Source organism: Plectropomus leopardus, chromosome 5 (genome assembly GCF_008729295.1).
Source record: "Plectropomus leopardus isolate mb chromosome 5, YSFRI_Pleo_2.0, whole genome shotgun sequence".
NCBI lineage: Eukaryota > Metazoa > Chordata > Actinopteri > Perciformes > Serranidae > Plectropomus > Plectropomus leopardus.
In genome coordinates this window covers 19,253,150-19,267,955 of record NC_056467.1, presented here as the reverse complement: position 1 = coordinate 19,267,955, position 14,806 = coordinate 19,253,150, and the positions used below count along the sequence as shown (strand labels likewise).

At 43.5% G+C, this 14,806-nt stretch overlaps 1 protein-coding gene across 1 annotated transcript; it reads right to left on the bottom strand.

Moving 5' to 3' along the window:
* Positions 1-687: 687 nt before the first annotated feature.
* On the bottom strand, positions 688-10,784 carry bmp16 (bone morphogenetic protein 16). The gene is made up of 3 exons (XM_042487360.1): positions 10,567-10,784; positions 5,028-5,404; positions 688-3,259 (listed from the first exon to the last, which is right to left on the bottom strand). The coding sequence occupies exons 2-3, from the start codon at positions 5,395-5,397 to the stop codon at positions 2,184-2,186; spliced, it is 1,446 nt and encodes a 481-aa protein (XP_042343294.1). The 5' UTR covers positions 5,398-5,404; positions 10,567-10,784; the 3' UTR covers positions 688-2,183.
* Between the last annotated feature and the right edge of the window lie 4,022 nt (positions 10,785-14,806).

Here is a 14,806-nt window from a genome sequence, read left to right as displayed (position 1 = left end):
CAATGAACACAGAAGGAATCCTAACATGGAGAAGTTTCAGCTGGTTGCAATCAGCAGTCCTCACTGCTAGATGCTACTAATTTCAACACATTGCTCCTTTAATGAATGACATACAGGACTTCTTTTGGCTCTCTACCTTGCACAAACCAAATCACACCGTGCCCCCCCACAGGTCGTCAGCTTCACTCACCTGTAGCTGCAGTGAGCTGGTCCATCTGGTGGACTGCAGAGGGCAGGAACTTCTTCTCAAACACGCAGGAATGTGGAGGTGAAAGATGCTGTTGAGTTGGTTCGACCCTGTCACTGAAAAATGACCTGCAGTCGCGTGTGGAAACTTCTGCTCCTCCCTTTTATTCCCTCCATCTACATTCTCCTTCTGGTTCACTGCTTTTTGGCATCAACAATGTGCTTTGCAGATAAGATTTACATTGAAACCTAACAGCTGTTTCAATGTAAGATTTTCAAGCTACTTCCTTAGATGCAGTACCATACACACAGATCTGTTTAGATCTCTCTGTGGGACTTCCAGCTTCTTTTTATTCTTATGAACATGGCAATAATTCCTATGTAAGCTGAAGAAACATGTATGCAAGCTTTTTTATGCACTCAGGTCCCAAGAAAAGGAAATAACTTGCAAAAAGGAGAAAATGATGTTCCAAATGAAAAGTCAGATGGCAGGTGTGCTGTTTGCTCTGTTTATTAGAGGTATATTGTCAAACATTTTACAAGCTGTTGCTTAAATGTTTCCATTTAGAGAGAAAAATGCAACACTGAAAAACAATTATTAAGCTCAGCAGAGAACACTTTTAAAGCCCCTGTTTGAAAGGCACTAGAGTCCCAGTTTTAATGTCAGTCCTTTTTTTCTTGACACATGCAGACACAACTAGCAAAGACACCTGTTGTTAAACACTTCAGTAGCTACAATACACAGAGCTTTCAATTGACTTGTTAGTTGAGCTTTTAAAGGCAACATCACTTATGTCTGCTACATGTGAAGGACACCAAAATGTGTGCAGTGATAAGGTGGGAGGCTGAAGAAACACATACTGTTGATTCAATACACTGATAATTTGTACGGATGGAAAGCTACCATAACTTACTTCATGTGGAGGGCAGGCTTTCTGTTTGCTGTATGCTCTGTTGAGTGCACATATCTTAAATATTTTCAAGATTAAATACACCATATTGCTGCTATTTAAATACATAATGTGTCTTTTAAGTTAGAATCGCCATTCAGTGGAATTATGTATTATCACAAGACAACCATCATTTGGATTTTCTTCACGTCTGCAAAAGAAATGTACAAAAAAAGTCTCGTTTTTAAATAATAGTGATAGTAGTACATTCAAACAATAGCATAATAGTTCCTCAGCATTATTGTTTTGGTTTTAAATAGCTTGGGGTGCTTGTGAGGGGGACAGTCTGTCAGTATGTTAACGCTCATAAAAACAGATGCACCCTACTTCTGGGTTCAAATACTGCAGAAACAACACTGTCACATAGAGTTTAGATGCTAGTGTCATCGTCGTATTGCAAATGCTGATGATCATCAGGAGGTCCATCAGGAAGTCACAGGATTCTGCTGCAAAGCTTAAACTGTGTCCACGACTGCCTACTCTGTATTTTTTATTACCATTTTTGCTGCTAAACACATGTGCATGTGCCTGTCTGGCAGCTGTGTGAGAGTGCGATGAGTGGCAAAACACTGGAATATAGAACAGACACCTTCTGATGTTAAAGCGCTGGCTTCTTGTGAGAGAACAAGTCGCCTGTCAGCTGATGGTGTAAACAGCATCATCGGTAAATTGGTGAAAGTGGAACGTAATTGCTGGCAGTTTTGACCATAATTTTACTTCCTCTGCCTTGCTGTCTGATCAGTTCTCCTGTGCTGTGGCAGATTTGTCTGTTTCTCTCACTTTTTTCTTTCTCTTTCTGTGCCTGACCCTTTTTCTTGCTCCGGATAATGAAGATTTAGCTGCTATAGCCATTTCTTCATTGCCCTCCTCTCCATTCATACCTTCCTACGCTGCTACATTTGTCTCTATCAATCACCATGTCTGTTTGCAGTAATTTGGCTTCCACAGTCTCTTCTTCCCAAAATCTGCCTTTTCATGCTTCTGTCTTATTCCCTCGATGCTCCTCCATCCACGTCTAGCTTTTCGCTGGGTGAGTCCTCCAGCTCACTACCGGCAGCCGCAGCCCTCCACCACCATGTCCTGATAATTCTTCAGCACTACTCGGTCTTGAGGGTCCAGATAGAGCAGGGCGATGGGACTAAGGGAGGTGGGGACGCAGCAGGCCCGGGGCACTGCTCCATTCACAGAGTTTACCAGAGTTTGCACCATGGCGTGGCTAGAGGAGTTCATGTGGTCAGCCAGAGGAAAGCGACATTCTCCCAGGCAGAAGAAGGCGTCATAGCCGCTGGGTGCAATGATCCACTTGTGCCAGCCCACATCGTTGAAATCTACATATAGAGGATGACGGCGGCATCTGTTGCGGGAAAGGCGTTTCAGTTTAGCAGCACGACCACCATTTCTTTTCACCCTTCCACGGTCACTCCAACTGACCCCTCCTTTATCAACCCCCCATTCCGGCACTGAATACGCCTTTTTCCTACCCCTTCCCAATGCTTGGTCTCTATTGCGGCCCTTGCTGCTGCTCCTGGCCCTTTCTTTTGTCCCTTTTCTCCCTCTCATCCTCTGGCCTCCATTGGGGGTCCTCCTGCCATGTTTAACTAAGGGCTCTCCACGGCCGTCATGACTATAAGTCACCAAGAGAGGTCTTTCCTGGGCCCAGCTGTGTTCGTCCTGACCCACTGACCTGCATACCCTCAGGTGTCCCTGTTTGTGTTTTTCTGTCTCCTCCTCACCTGCAGCAGAGGAGAGGTTTTGGTCAGGGAGTGAGGTGGTGCTGTTCTCAGGCCTGACCTCCAGAAGGAAGCCCAGGCTGCCAGTCCCAGCAAGGGCCTTATGGAGAAGCTCTGCCCTCAGGCTAAAAGCCTCCCAGAAACCACTTGTTTTATGGCTTTGGAGGCCAGTGGTGAGTAACCTTGTCTCCAGCAGGGTGGGCTCAGGGTCCCCATGATGCTCAGTGAGGTAAAGGTTAAGTCTGTGGGCCCCAGGACCCAGGGAGGCTCTGTCACTGCGGAGGAGCCGAAGCTCAGCGGAGAGCACCCTCTCATCCTGAGGGATGGAGGAAACATTGAAGGATATGTGCACCCTCTTACGATCCTCTGCTATAGGACTGTCTCCAAGGGGCTCTGGGAGAAAAAGGAAGAGGAGAGACAAAGAGGTGTGGAAGTTTAGAGTGGTTTAAACTTACTTTAGTATGAAATATGATATTTCTTGAATGGTCTCATAACCAGGAAAATTGCCAAACTATCTACCAATATCAGCAAATAAGTTACCATTGCAGATCTGTAACTATGGGCTTAACTCTTATTGTCACTGTAAGTCACAACTTTTACCCTTTGCTAGAGGACATAGAGTAAACTGAACTGCTAAAAGCCTTAATTTGTACCTGGATGTGTTGATACTTTAAAGTTAAGGAAGAAAAAGATGTATTGGGCCTCAAGTTTGTCTTATAGCCATGTATGGTTGTGTGAAGTACTGTATGTGCTTGTGTAATTGTGTTTTCTTCTCTTCTTTTACTTGTCCTACACCAGCATGCATTTAGCGATTCGATCCACCCTACTTCTGGGTTCAAATACTGCAGCAAGCTGAATCAGTGTCAGAGATGGCAGAGCCTGTGGGTGAGTGAAATTACTGACACAAGTGCACAAGAAGCAAAATGCAAACAAGAAAAGAAAACAAATCATCACTTTAGAATTACGAGTTTCTATCTGTGGTCTGAGCAGTTTTGAGATATTTACCTTCAAAGTTTTGTATTCCAAAGGGTATAAAGGGTATGAACCTTTTTGTTTTCTAAATAAATCGTCCAAAAACACATCTAACTAAAGAAAAACCCACCTCACATAATGTTAGTAAGTTGTCACAGAATAAGGATATATGAATAACTAAATTTTGCCAAAAATGTCAGATAAAGCCTTATTCTTCTATGGTGACTAAATGCCTAAGGTTAAGAGGAAGGTAGAGCAAAACAAACTTGTTAAATTCGGTAAGATTAGGTCTGAAGCCACTGAGCTCTTTAGCAGGAGCAGTTTGTAATAGTCTGTGTTATTGTTCACAAGCGCATGGCAAATATGATCTATTCTTTCAACTATTGTCTTGAATCTGTCTTGTCAGTCTTCCAGTTTTCCTTTTCAAATTACAAATACAGAACACCACCGCCCGCTGGTGTGGAGTTATTTCAGCAGCATGTATGTACTACGTGGTCATTGACAGTAGTCTCGATGGTGTGTCTTTTTTAGCCAAGACAAAGGCAAAGTGAGGCGACGTAATGGTCAACCTTCACCACCACTCGTTATTTGATGTGTGTCTTGGCCTTTAGTTTACTCTCCCAACATAATGTATATTTCATTGCTAATAAAGCTGTGTCAATCAAATTAAACTACATACTAACAAAAGATAAGTTGAATTCCAGATGAGATTGCACTGAAATTAATTGGACCTTGGAGATGGCTGACACAGAATGGTAGGTAGAGGAGCAGCAGGGGCCATACAGCAAATGTTGATCCTGGGGCCCCCTAAAAGATTAATCCAGCCATGATCAGGACTGCAGTGCAGAGTCCAAAACAAACTTCCCCTCACTGGATCCAAGTACGCTCTCTCACACATGTTTTGAAAGAAGACTTTAGGGTTGTGTCAACCCTGTGTGTGTACTCTTATCTTAGAGCACACAGATGGATCTTACTCAGTGTTTAGATTGTTCAACAGTGAGTCACAACAAACATCTGCAACTGTCATAAATAGGATCTTTATACTTCATCTGTGCAATAAATAAATTCCACAGAGTGCATAAGTAGCATCTGTTAAAAGGCCAAACAAGTCAAACAATATCAAATATCTGAATCACAGTTTTATATCCAGTGAAATAAGCATGGCGTTGTGATGTGCCATTGAGCTTACCATTGTGGTGAAAGCTTCGTACGGTGTTAGCCTCTTGGATGTGCTGGCTGGGGAAGCTAAACAAAGGATCCTCCACTAGATGGTACTGCTGCTGGTGGAAGCGGTAAAGATCCAGGAGGTAGCCGGGCACCGGCACTCCAGGCCGAGGGTCGGGCTGAGACTGCAGGCCGAGTCGGCTCAGGAGGAGATTCTGGATGGTCTGTGCCAGACTGGGCTCCTGGAGGAGGGAGCTAGCTGGTGGGTGCAACAAGGAGGAAGGCACCGGGGCCACTCTTCCATGGTCAATTTTGCTGGTGTCTCCACCCTGGCGACCAGATGAGGCTTGAGGTAGCAGCAGGACCATGAGGAGCAGTAGGTTAGCAGGGAACATGGTGGACCTGGAGAGAGACAGAGAAGTGAGCAGAAATGATGGGAGGACAGGTGTGATGGGAAAAAATGCAAACTTCTGAAGACACGTTTATCAGTTTGGTCACAATATGTAATTTGCAAAAGAGATAGCTCCTCTGAGATCCTGCGAAACTGTATATCATGCTTGTGTCATCTCCTTCCTGGACACACCAGTTTCTCATTAGTCTTCAGTCGTCATGTGGCATATGTTCAAGAAATTTACTGTCCACATATCCATATGAAGTTGTTTGCTTGTTACTCCTGGCTGTAGAAACAGTGCCACTTTGTTTTTTTTCCTCTGTTTACTTATGGCAAGCCTTTTACCCTCAGGGCCCATATATCTACTAGGACACCTAAGCAGGAGTAATTAAACAGTGTCTATCTGTAATTTAATCGTGCTGTGTGTTTGTGGGTGATGGGGTTCACAGTGCTGTTTATGAAAGACATCTAACATTAATCAAAGGCCTCTACTAACATATAATAGAGTTGGAGAGGCGAGTCACAATGACAAATAACTACCTTCCTTTTGAAATCATTGGAGAATATATGCATTAATACATTTAGTAGCTTTCTATAACTTTAACTAAGTGAGTGAAAAAACAGAAAGCTTTTTATTTAAAGGCCTTAATAGATTAACCTTGATAGTACAGGTACAGGATGTAAATAAACCTTCACAAAACCCCCATAAAACATCCAATTTGTAGGTTAAAATCTGCTTTTTGAATTCTGGTGCTAGGAGAACTCTTTTGTTAATATGTGGATGAAGTGTGTTCAAAAGCATTACATTGCACCACTCTGCACATTGCCACTAGACTTCTGCAGGCCAGGAGGATAATCTTCCCATAGAGGAATAAAAACATACCTTGGCATTGATGTATATTGTTGAAGGGAAAGAGAAGAGCTTTGTCTGTATGTAGAATTTTTGGAAAGTCAAAATTTTAGATGTTTTTGAATCTGAGCTACGCACTTATATTTTCTTCTTTGGAGGTTCTGTGCATGCAATATGCCAATGTTATGATGATTCTGATTTAAATTTTGATGATGTGTGAAAAGCTGAATAATGTAGAGTAGCACTTGCATCTGTAATGCAATGCCTTGTTTCACAGCCGAGATTTGCAGAAAATGAAATGCCTGGTTTCATTAGTGCTTTTTGCAAAAAATCAGATCAAAGAATGGACTGACAGTAAAGTCCAGGCTTTTCCTAAACGTATACACGAAGGTGGAAATACAATGTGAATTTGACTCATCAAAGCAAAAGTGATGTTGCTATACCAACCACTGGCCAGCTAACCATTTGTCACTTCAGCATTCTATAGGCCGTGCGAAGCGAACAGGAAAAAGTTGGGCAGTTTCTCTCAGGGCGTCCTCAGAACGACGGTTACGATTCTGAAAACCTAATTATATTAGCACAAGTGGAGCCTTCCACTGGACTCCTTTTTCCTCTTTAGGCCATACTCCTCTAATCACAAGCACACATTTGCACACTGAGGAAAGCATACATATAGCTGGCCAATCAGGATGTGCCAACCCAAATACATGTGGACCGCACAGTATGTAGGGAGGCGGATTCCTGCTGTTTGTGCCGAACATGCCTCGAAATGATCTCCCCTTCTTGCCACCTTGACAACTGCTTCATTTATTTGATGCTTAAATTACTGAAGCAGAATTATGAGCAAAACCCCAAAGATGCCACAAGAGTGCTCCTTTAAACTAAACTTGACTGTGTTGAGGTCGTCTTTCATCTGACTCAAAACAAGTGTTTAGCTCAACTCTTCCTCCATGACTATGCTCAGTGCGGGAACACGTACACAGACAGCGGGTCACGCAATTACCACTACGAGCTGGCTAACACCCTGTGACTGTGTAGTGCAGGTGTTAATAATAACTGAGCCAGTAATTAGAAACCAGCAAGTTAATGGCCCTCTTGACCTAAAGAGGGCCATTAACTTTTACACCTCACCTCAACCTAAAGAGGTCGAGATGAGGTGTAAAAGGGTCAGCATGAATGAATAAAACCTGTTGACCATCCCAAGACAAGACAGAACTGCAAATGAATTTAAGTGAGACATAATAGAGCAGAACTGAATCACATACCCGTTGATGACATGTTTGACTGGTATAATAAAGAAATGATCCTTTTTCAAAGTGCACCTGTCTATCACATACGTTTTATCCCTTTCCTTGTCTGAGCTCTCACATATCTCCCTCTGTCTCCGTATCTCATCTCTCTAAGGGACAGAGAATTGATTAAGACCTCCACAGCGAGATAACAGAGTGTGTTTATGGCCGAGCGAACACATAATGACACTGTAATGACCGCTAATCTAACCACACTGTCAGAAAAGGGGTTAAAAGGAGGTCGCAGGTGTGAAGGTGTGTATGTTTTTATGCGTTGTGTGTTGCTTATGTGGTGTGCGGTTCAAAGGGCAGGCCTGGGAAAATAAGCCACCTTCAAGCGTGGGATTGTTGCTGGTTATCCATTAAACCTCTCGCAGCCCCACCCAGGGCTGTTTTACCTGAGGCAACAAGGCAGAGGACAATTACAGATTAGACACTGCTGGATGGCCTCTCCCATAATACCGTGGAGGCTTGTAAAGCAGATTAAGGGCAACAACACCACCTCGCTCCTGTACTTTCCTCACCTACAAAACCACCCAGGCGACTCTGAAGTTCAAAGGTTCGGTCGTCACAGGGTGTGTCGCGGCCTGCACGAGGCAGAGAAACACGGATGAAAAGAGAGAAGTTTGTGAGCTTGCCCTACATCATTTTGACATACATACAGCCTCTGTTCTCCCTGGGTGTCTGTGTTATGACTGGTTGTTTCTAATTTAAACCACGCAAAGAGGATCCAGGCTTAATTTAGCATCTTCGTGTGTCATGTGCTTATGTCGACTCATTCCAGTCAGCTGAAAAAACAGACATTTTAATGATTACAACTCCCCAGAAGTTCATGCGTTTCTATCTGACTATCCCAGCCTCACTGTGCGCTTTTTTTATTCCCTCTGGCAGGAAGTTGGACTAATCAAATGTTCTTGGGGGATAGAGGACAGAGCTGTTTGATGAATGGCTCCTTGATAAGGTGAGATGAAGGGCTGGAGGGCCTCAGCAGCAACGTATGTGCATCTTCTCCCTGTGTGCATGCATGCAGCTCAGCCTGTTAGACATATTAGAGTTGACCTGACCTCCCCAGCAGACAGTGGCGTGACCCTGGCGCGCGGCAGACGAGTGTCGTCGCCGGCCTGCCCCGTGCCTTTCTGAACTCGTTGATTAAAACCTCTGACCTCCAACGTCCGTTCCTAACCCCTGCCGTTTCTATCTAGCTGCCTCTCTTTTTATCTGTTTATTTCAAACCCTGCTCCCTTTCCCCTTCCTCCTTCCTCTTTGCATTCCTCGAACTTTGTCCTTTTGCTTTGTGCGCAGCACTGTCATACAATACGTAACTGCTTTTCTCTTCTCTGTGTCCTCCTTCCTTTTTCTTGATTCTTTGATTGACTGTCTTACGTTCTTTCTTGCTAACAGTATCTGTTTTTCTGGTTCTCTGCATCACTTCTCCCTCTCGTTTTTCCCCTCCTCTCACATTAATGTAACTTTTTTTCTCGGCCTTAAATGAATGGTGTTTTTGCGGAAGAGTGCGGTGGACTGCTGCCGGGGCCAGAGGGCCGGAGTGTCACCGCAGCCGGCTGATTTATCCACCGCCGCTGTCTTCATGTTACTCCTGGTCCCTCAACTTTCCCTTCCTGTTGTTCTTCCCGTGTTTCTTTTCCCAAATTCCTCCTCTCATTCTCCCTGATCCACCCCCCTCCCCTTCCAGCTCTCATTTTTCTATGCTGCCGTCTCATTCTTTCAGAACACGATATGTGCAGCATACATGCCACAGGGTGAATTTTCTCTCTTTGAGCTTACTCAAATACTGGAGAATATGTCATGTTTGACAGCCTCATGAGCCCAAATGTGATGTACAGTGCACATTTGCACACCTGAGAACACTTCTGAGGATCATTGCCGCTCTTTTTCCACTTGCAACCATATAAACTGAGCACGGGCGCCACAGTCCGTATAATTAACTGTGAGGTTATGACTACACAATACTCGTCATACTTAAGTAGTCATTAATGCATGACTTTGAGCTGTGGAGTTAATACATAATGGGGCAGGGGGCGGGGTGAAAAATGTCCAAAACAGTTGCTAAGTCGTGGTTGTGCTCTCTGAGGCGTAACAGATGAAATCATTAGAACAATATTCCAGGTAAGCTGCTGCAAGGTTTTATTGGACTCTATTGGAGCGGCTCTCTAATTCATCCCATCTGGACCAATTAGCTCGCTAATGACCCAGACGTCAAACACGCACATGTGTCCACGCTAAGAACAGTACATGGATTGAACACATGCTAACTGCCAGGCAGAGTGAGCACTAACACGTACGCACAAACACACGCCAAGATGTAGAACTGTGGAGGAGTTGGGGTGTAAATATGTGAGAGCGATTGGAAATAGACACACACACAAACACACACACACTCACACTGGTGTGGTTGAGCGGACATTCAGCGCTGGAGCAGACCCAGTGCTTCGCTGCTTGACCAAACTGATCAAGTATCACATTTACACACACTCACACTGTGTTTTGGCTTCATCAACAGGTTGAATTTACAACTTTCATCCTTTTTCTTCCTCCGTTTCTCCTCTTTTGTGTCGGTGCGGGATGCCCGGAGGTCTCAGTGTCACATGTGCATTGTGGTTAACAGGAGGCCCCGCTGAGGCACAACACTGCACACAAGCATCAATGGAAACACTGACATATCTAACCCGTGACTGCTGAAAGCTCAGAGACTGCTCTTGTCGTGCGTCTGACAGCTGAGCCGATGTGAAATACAGAACAAAAACACGCCTCTGCTTTTCACATTAACACTGAGGGCCAATTCATCCTGTGTATGTTGCAGCGGTGGCGAATTTTGCTCTTTGAACTCATAATGGCCGCATTATTCCTGGACAAGATTTTGATTGAGCAACACAGTGTGCCAGCGGCGTATGCATGTGCATGTGTGTGTGTTGTTCCCCAGAGTGACTAATGGTTTCAGCAGCACAGTTCCTGTGGCCTGTGGCTTGACAGGACAGACAGACGTGTATGTGTGTGTGTGGGATGTAGTACTCACGTCCAGGTGTGGTGGGATGTATGCAGAGTCCATGGTTTATCCTTGAGCTCCAGTGTTACGATCCCTCGGCTCTCGCTCCCGCTCCTTTGGACAGAGTGGACAAAGTGGACTATTCTCTCTTTTTTACCTCTCTCAAGGTAACCAGTGTCTGTCTCTTGTATGTCTCCTATGTAAATGGACTCTCTCCATGTTATCCTCTCAACTCTCTGCTCCCTCGCTCAGCCTCTCATCCTGTTGTCAGTGTCAGATAAGCAAACTCTTAAAAACATCCACCGGCTTCCCCTTTGCCTGCCTGACCTCTGCAAGTGGGCAACTCCCTTTCCCTGTCGCCTGCACTGGTTGTTTGAAACACACTGGTGTCGCCGCTGTGCATGTGGAAGCTGCAGGAGGAAAATGACTTGTGTCTGTCTATCTGTCTGTCTGTACTGTAATGTATCACCGGCACCAACTCCCTTTAGTTCCTAAACCTCCTTACTATGTCTCTCTCCCTTCCTCTCCACTCTGTTCCTGCCTTTTGTATCTCCTCCCCTTTTCCTCTCTCTCTCTTTTTCACTCTCTCTCCCCCCCACACACACACATACACACACATTTTTTGTTGCTTTTTTTCAACTATACTAAGTGCCCAGCTGGTAAACTCAGTTTAAGACTAATTGACTTTCCTGGCCACTAAGATCCTCCCAAATAGTGATGTCACAAAGACCTGCCCCAGTACATTTACAGGCTGCTATCTCTCTCTCTCTTACACACACACACACACACACACACACACACACTAAAACCAAACCAAACACACTCAAACAGACAACGATGCACTAAAGCACACATGAACACACCCCTTTACAAACACATAAACATGCATACGACTGTTCCAGATAACCTCGAGGTCAGCACTCAGAAGCAGACTGATTATTTCCCACAATTCCTCCTTTAACAAACTCACCTGCTGCTTTCCATTGGCAACATTTCGGCCAACATGCTTGCAGACAATCTCCCCGACATTATAAATACGAGGCCCCATGACTCTGAATAAGAGCACACAGAGTCAGTTACAAGAGAAATGTATGAATGGATGACTCATAACAGCTGCCATGAAGTCACCTCAGTTGAGTTTCGTGATTGGATGGAAGTAAACGTTGAGGTAAAAAAAAAAAAAAAAAAGCTGTACTTCACTACGGGATGAAGCAAGGTGCATCCGTCCTTCCAGCGCAGAGCGGGTGGCAGGGTGAATCTGTATTCATGGGGTGGGCCCATGAGAAAACGTCTCTTTAGGATGCATCGTCTCACATATTAGATCTCATCTGGAGAATCACTTGCCCACGTCCCTCTGCTCCTCCTCTCTGTCCCCTCCACTTGCTCTTCCTGTCCACTCTCGTACACACACAGAAAAAAAACCTCATCCACAGACCTCATTCATCCTCGAGGCTGAGTAATTGTCCCATCCTAACTTTACACACAAACACACACTCGCTCTGCTCCAGTAGCACACACTTTAAATATTTTTTTTCATCATTAACTGAATCAGCTTAATTTTAGATTAAGTACACTTTTATAAATCACTCTTTGAAATGTGAGATAAAAGTGAGAATAATGCCATTTACCACATTTTTACACATCCTTCGCTCGGATATAAACAGCAACTGAATTCAAACACGTAACCGGAACAGACTTTAACAATCACGTTAATGAATCGTCTGGCTGGGAGGTGTAGTGAGAACTGAGCTTGACCTTCAGCTGTGGTTAAAATTTTTATGTGTGCAAACATCCACAATGAGTCCTCAAGTTAAACACTGAAATCCAAACACCATCAGTGTTACAACATATTCTCAATTTCAACCAGTTCAACACAAGTGCTTGGTCAGGATCCCTACACAACAAGTTATGACGCAGTAGGTACTCCTCCAGCATCAGCTTTGGGCGCTCAGGGACAGCATGTCAATTTAGGCTTATTGCTTCAAAATAAGCTTCCTTCTTTTTTCTTTTTTTACATGAAATGTAAAGTTTCTGCCCGTCCACTGCATACAGTCTTTCTGTCTCTCCAAGGAAAGTCTTATGCATTCATCAAGGTCTGGGGCCCTCTCCTCACGTGCATCAAGAATGCGAAGATATTCCAACTTAATTAATTATTTCGGAAAAAAGAGTGGCGATGCAAGGTTATTTTTTTCGTTTAAAAGATGATTGTGTTCATCTTTGATGCAGATGTTATCCGTTAATCCTTTAACTCCCCCATGGTTTGTCTTACAATAAGTATGTGTGTTACATACATCACTAGCATAGTAAGCTACACGTAATAGCACAGTATTGTATATTGTATGTAGTATGTTAATAAAATAACTCAAGTGACTTTTGGTTACACATGGGAGACAAACAGTACTTTTCCGGTAAAAGTTCAGAGTTTGTTTGACCCATCCACCTCCATTCCTACCTACCCTATGTGGTCTTTCTTGCTCCTTATACTACAGCAGCTGCCCAGAGGGTCAAAAATGCCGCCGCCCTGTGGGTCTCATACTGCTGCTAAAGGGTGCTTCAACACATCTGTGTCTGAAGTTGAGGGCCACTGACTAAGTGTTGGTATTTTCGATAGGAGTGAGACCGGGTTGACAGTGAAAGCACAAAGTCTAAATGTCACTCTCTGTGTATCCTCAATCCTCATTTGACCCTCAGTGTATCGCCTCACACTACTTAACTCCACTTAACCCCACCTCCACGTCCCCGTTCCAATTTACTGATTTACTTTCCCAAAAAGTTTTAGACTGATTTCCTACCTTTATCGTGCATTGAAAATCAAATTGCCAACTCAAAACATGCTGGATACAGATAATCCATCGAAATGACTAGTAAGGCGCCATCTTGTTTTTCGTTCATTGTTGTAAGCAGGGGCTGTCTTGAAGTTATTCACTGTTGCTGCATTCAAGGAAACTGTGATATTTGAGAGTCAAATAAAACATGCTAGAGTTTTTTCCAGGAGATTCAATACAAGGATAAACAAGAACGCTGTTGAGGGATGATGTAAATTTCTTGTTTTAGTTATGAGAGCGTCTCACAAATTCATTAACATACCATCTAAGGTGAGTTTTACAACAATAATTTGTTGTAGACTGCATTACCATACCATAAAACAATAAAAGCACTGTAGGACTTATGGCAATAAATTGCATAACTCAAGCAAGTTTAGTGACTTGAAATTGTTTTCCTGTATGAGTCGAAATCAACAGCTGCCTGGAAGGCAATAAATATGCCATATTTAACATATAGTCAGCAGAAATGTGGATTTTTCTTAAACCTTAATGACCCGCAGGTGGACTAGTCATTATTGAGCGGGCAAACTTTAAACTCAAGTTTCCAAAGACATCAAATATGTCAAGTTAAATTTAGGGAAACATGATGAAGATATGATGCAAAGGACATTCAGAATTTCTTCATTTGATGAGTCCAAATATTTAATTCACTGCATTCACAGCATGATTTTTCTAACCTTAAAGGGGACCTACTATCTTTTTTATTCTCCATCATAATGTAACAATGTTGGATGTTCAAAGTTTCATATAATGAGGTGAACATATGTAAAAGTAAACCCTGTGGGCAAAAACCTCGGGCTGTTCTGAATGGTCTGTTTTTTCTGCTGTCAAGACAAGCTGACATCAGCTCATGATTTCTTTATATAGTCTTCTGCTACAGGCACATTGCTGCAAGTCTTTACATTACATAGCCTACACTGCTACATGCTAACATCAGGGAAGATATCGTTAATTTTTCCCCAATTTCAGGTCATATTCCTGTTGGAACATGTCTTGTTGTGAAAGTTGTGGTTAAGGAGCTTTAGTTGGTTATTTCTGACTGTAAAAAGTGCCCCTATACTCCGTTGCAGTTGTTCCCCGGCTGCTAGGACAGAAATACAGTTTTTTTTTTCTTAGTGCGTTCCACTTAGCCTGCTTTACTGTGCCAAACCATTCACCAGATAAAACTTGGCACTGAAAGTTTGTTTCTGCAAACCACAAACATATTTCAAACTTTTTTATGGATCTAAAATACCCCCTTTGGGAGCAGGGGCAACATCCTGGCAGGAAAAGACTTTTCGTGACACTATCCCCACCAATGGGTCGAAGCAAAACACCCACGTTCGGAGTCTTACAACACAGCAAAAACTAAAAAAAAATGCAACCACTTTTGCTGTTTGTTGGTCTCAAACAGTGGTGTGCATATACACAATGCCAACATTTTCTTCTGGCAGGTGGGCTGACTG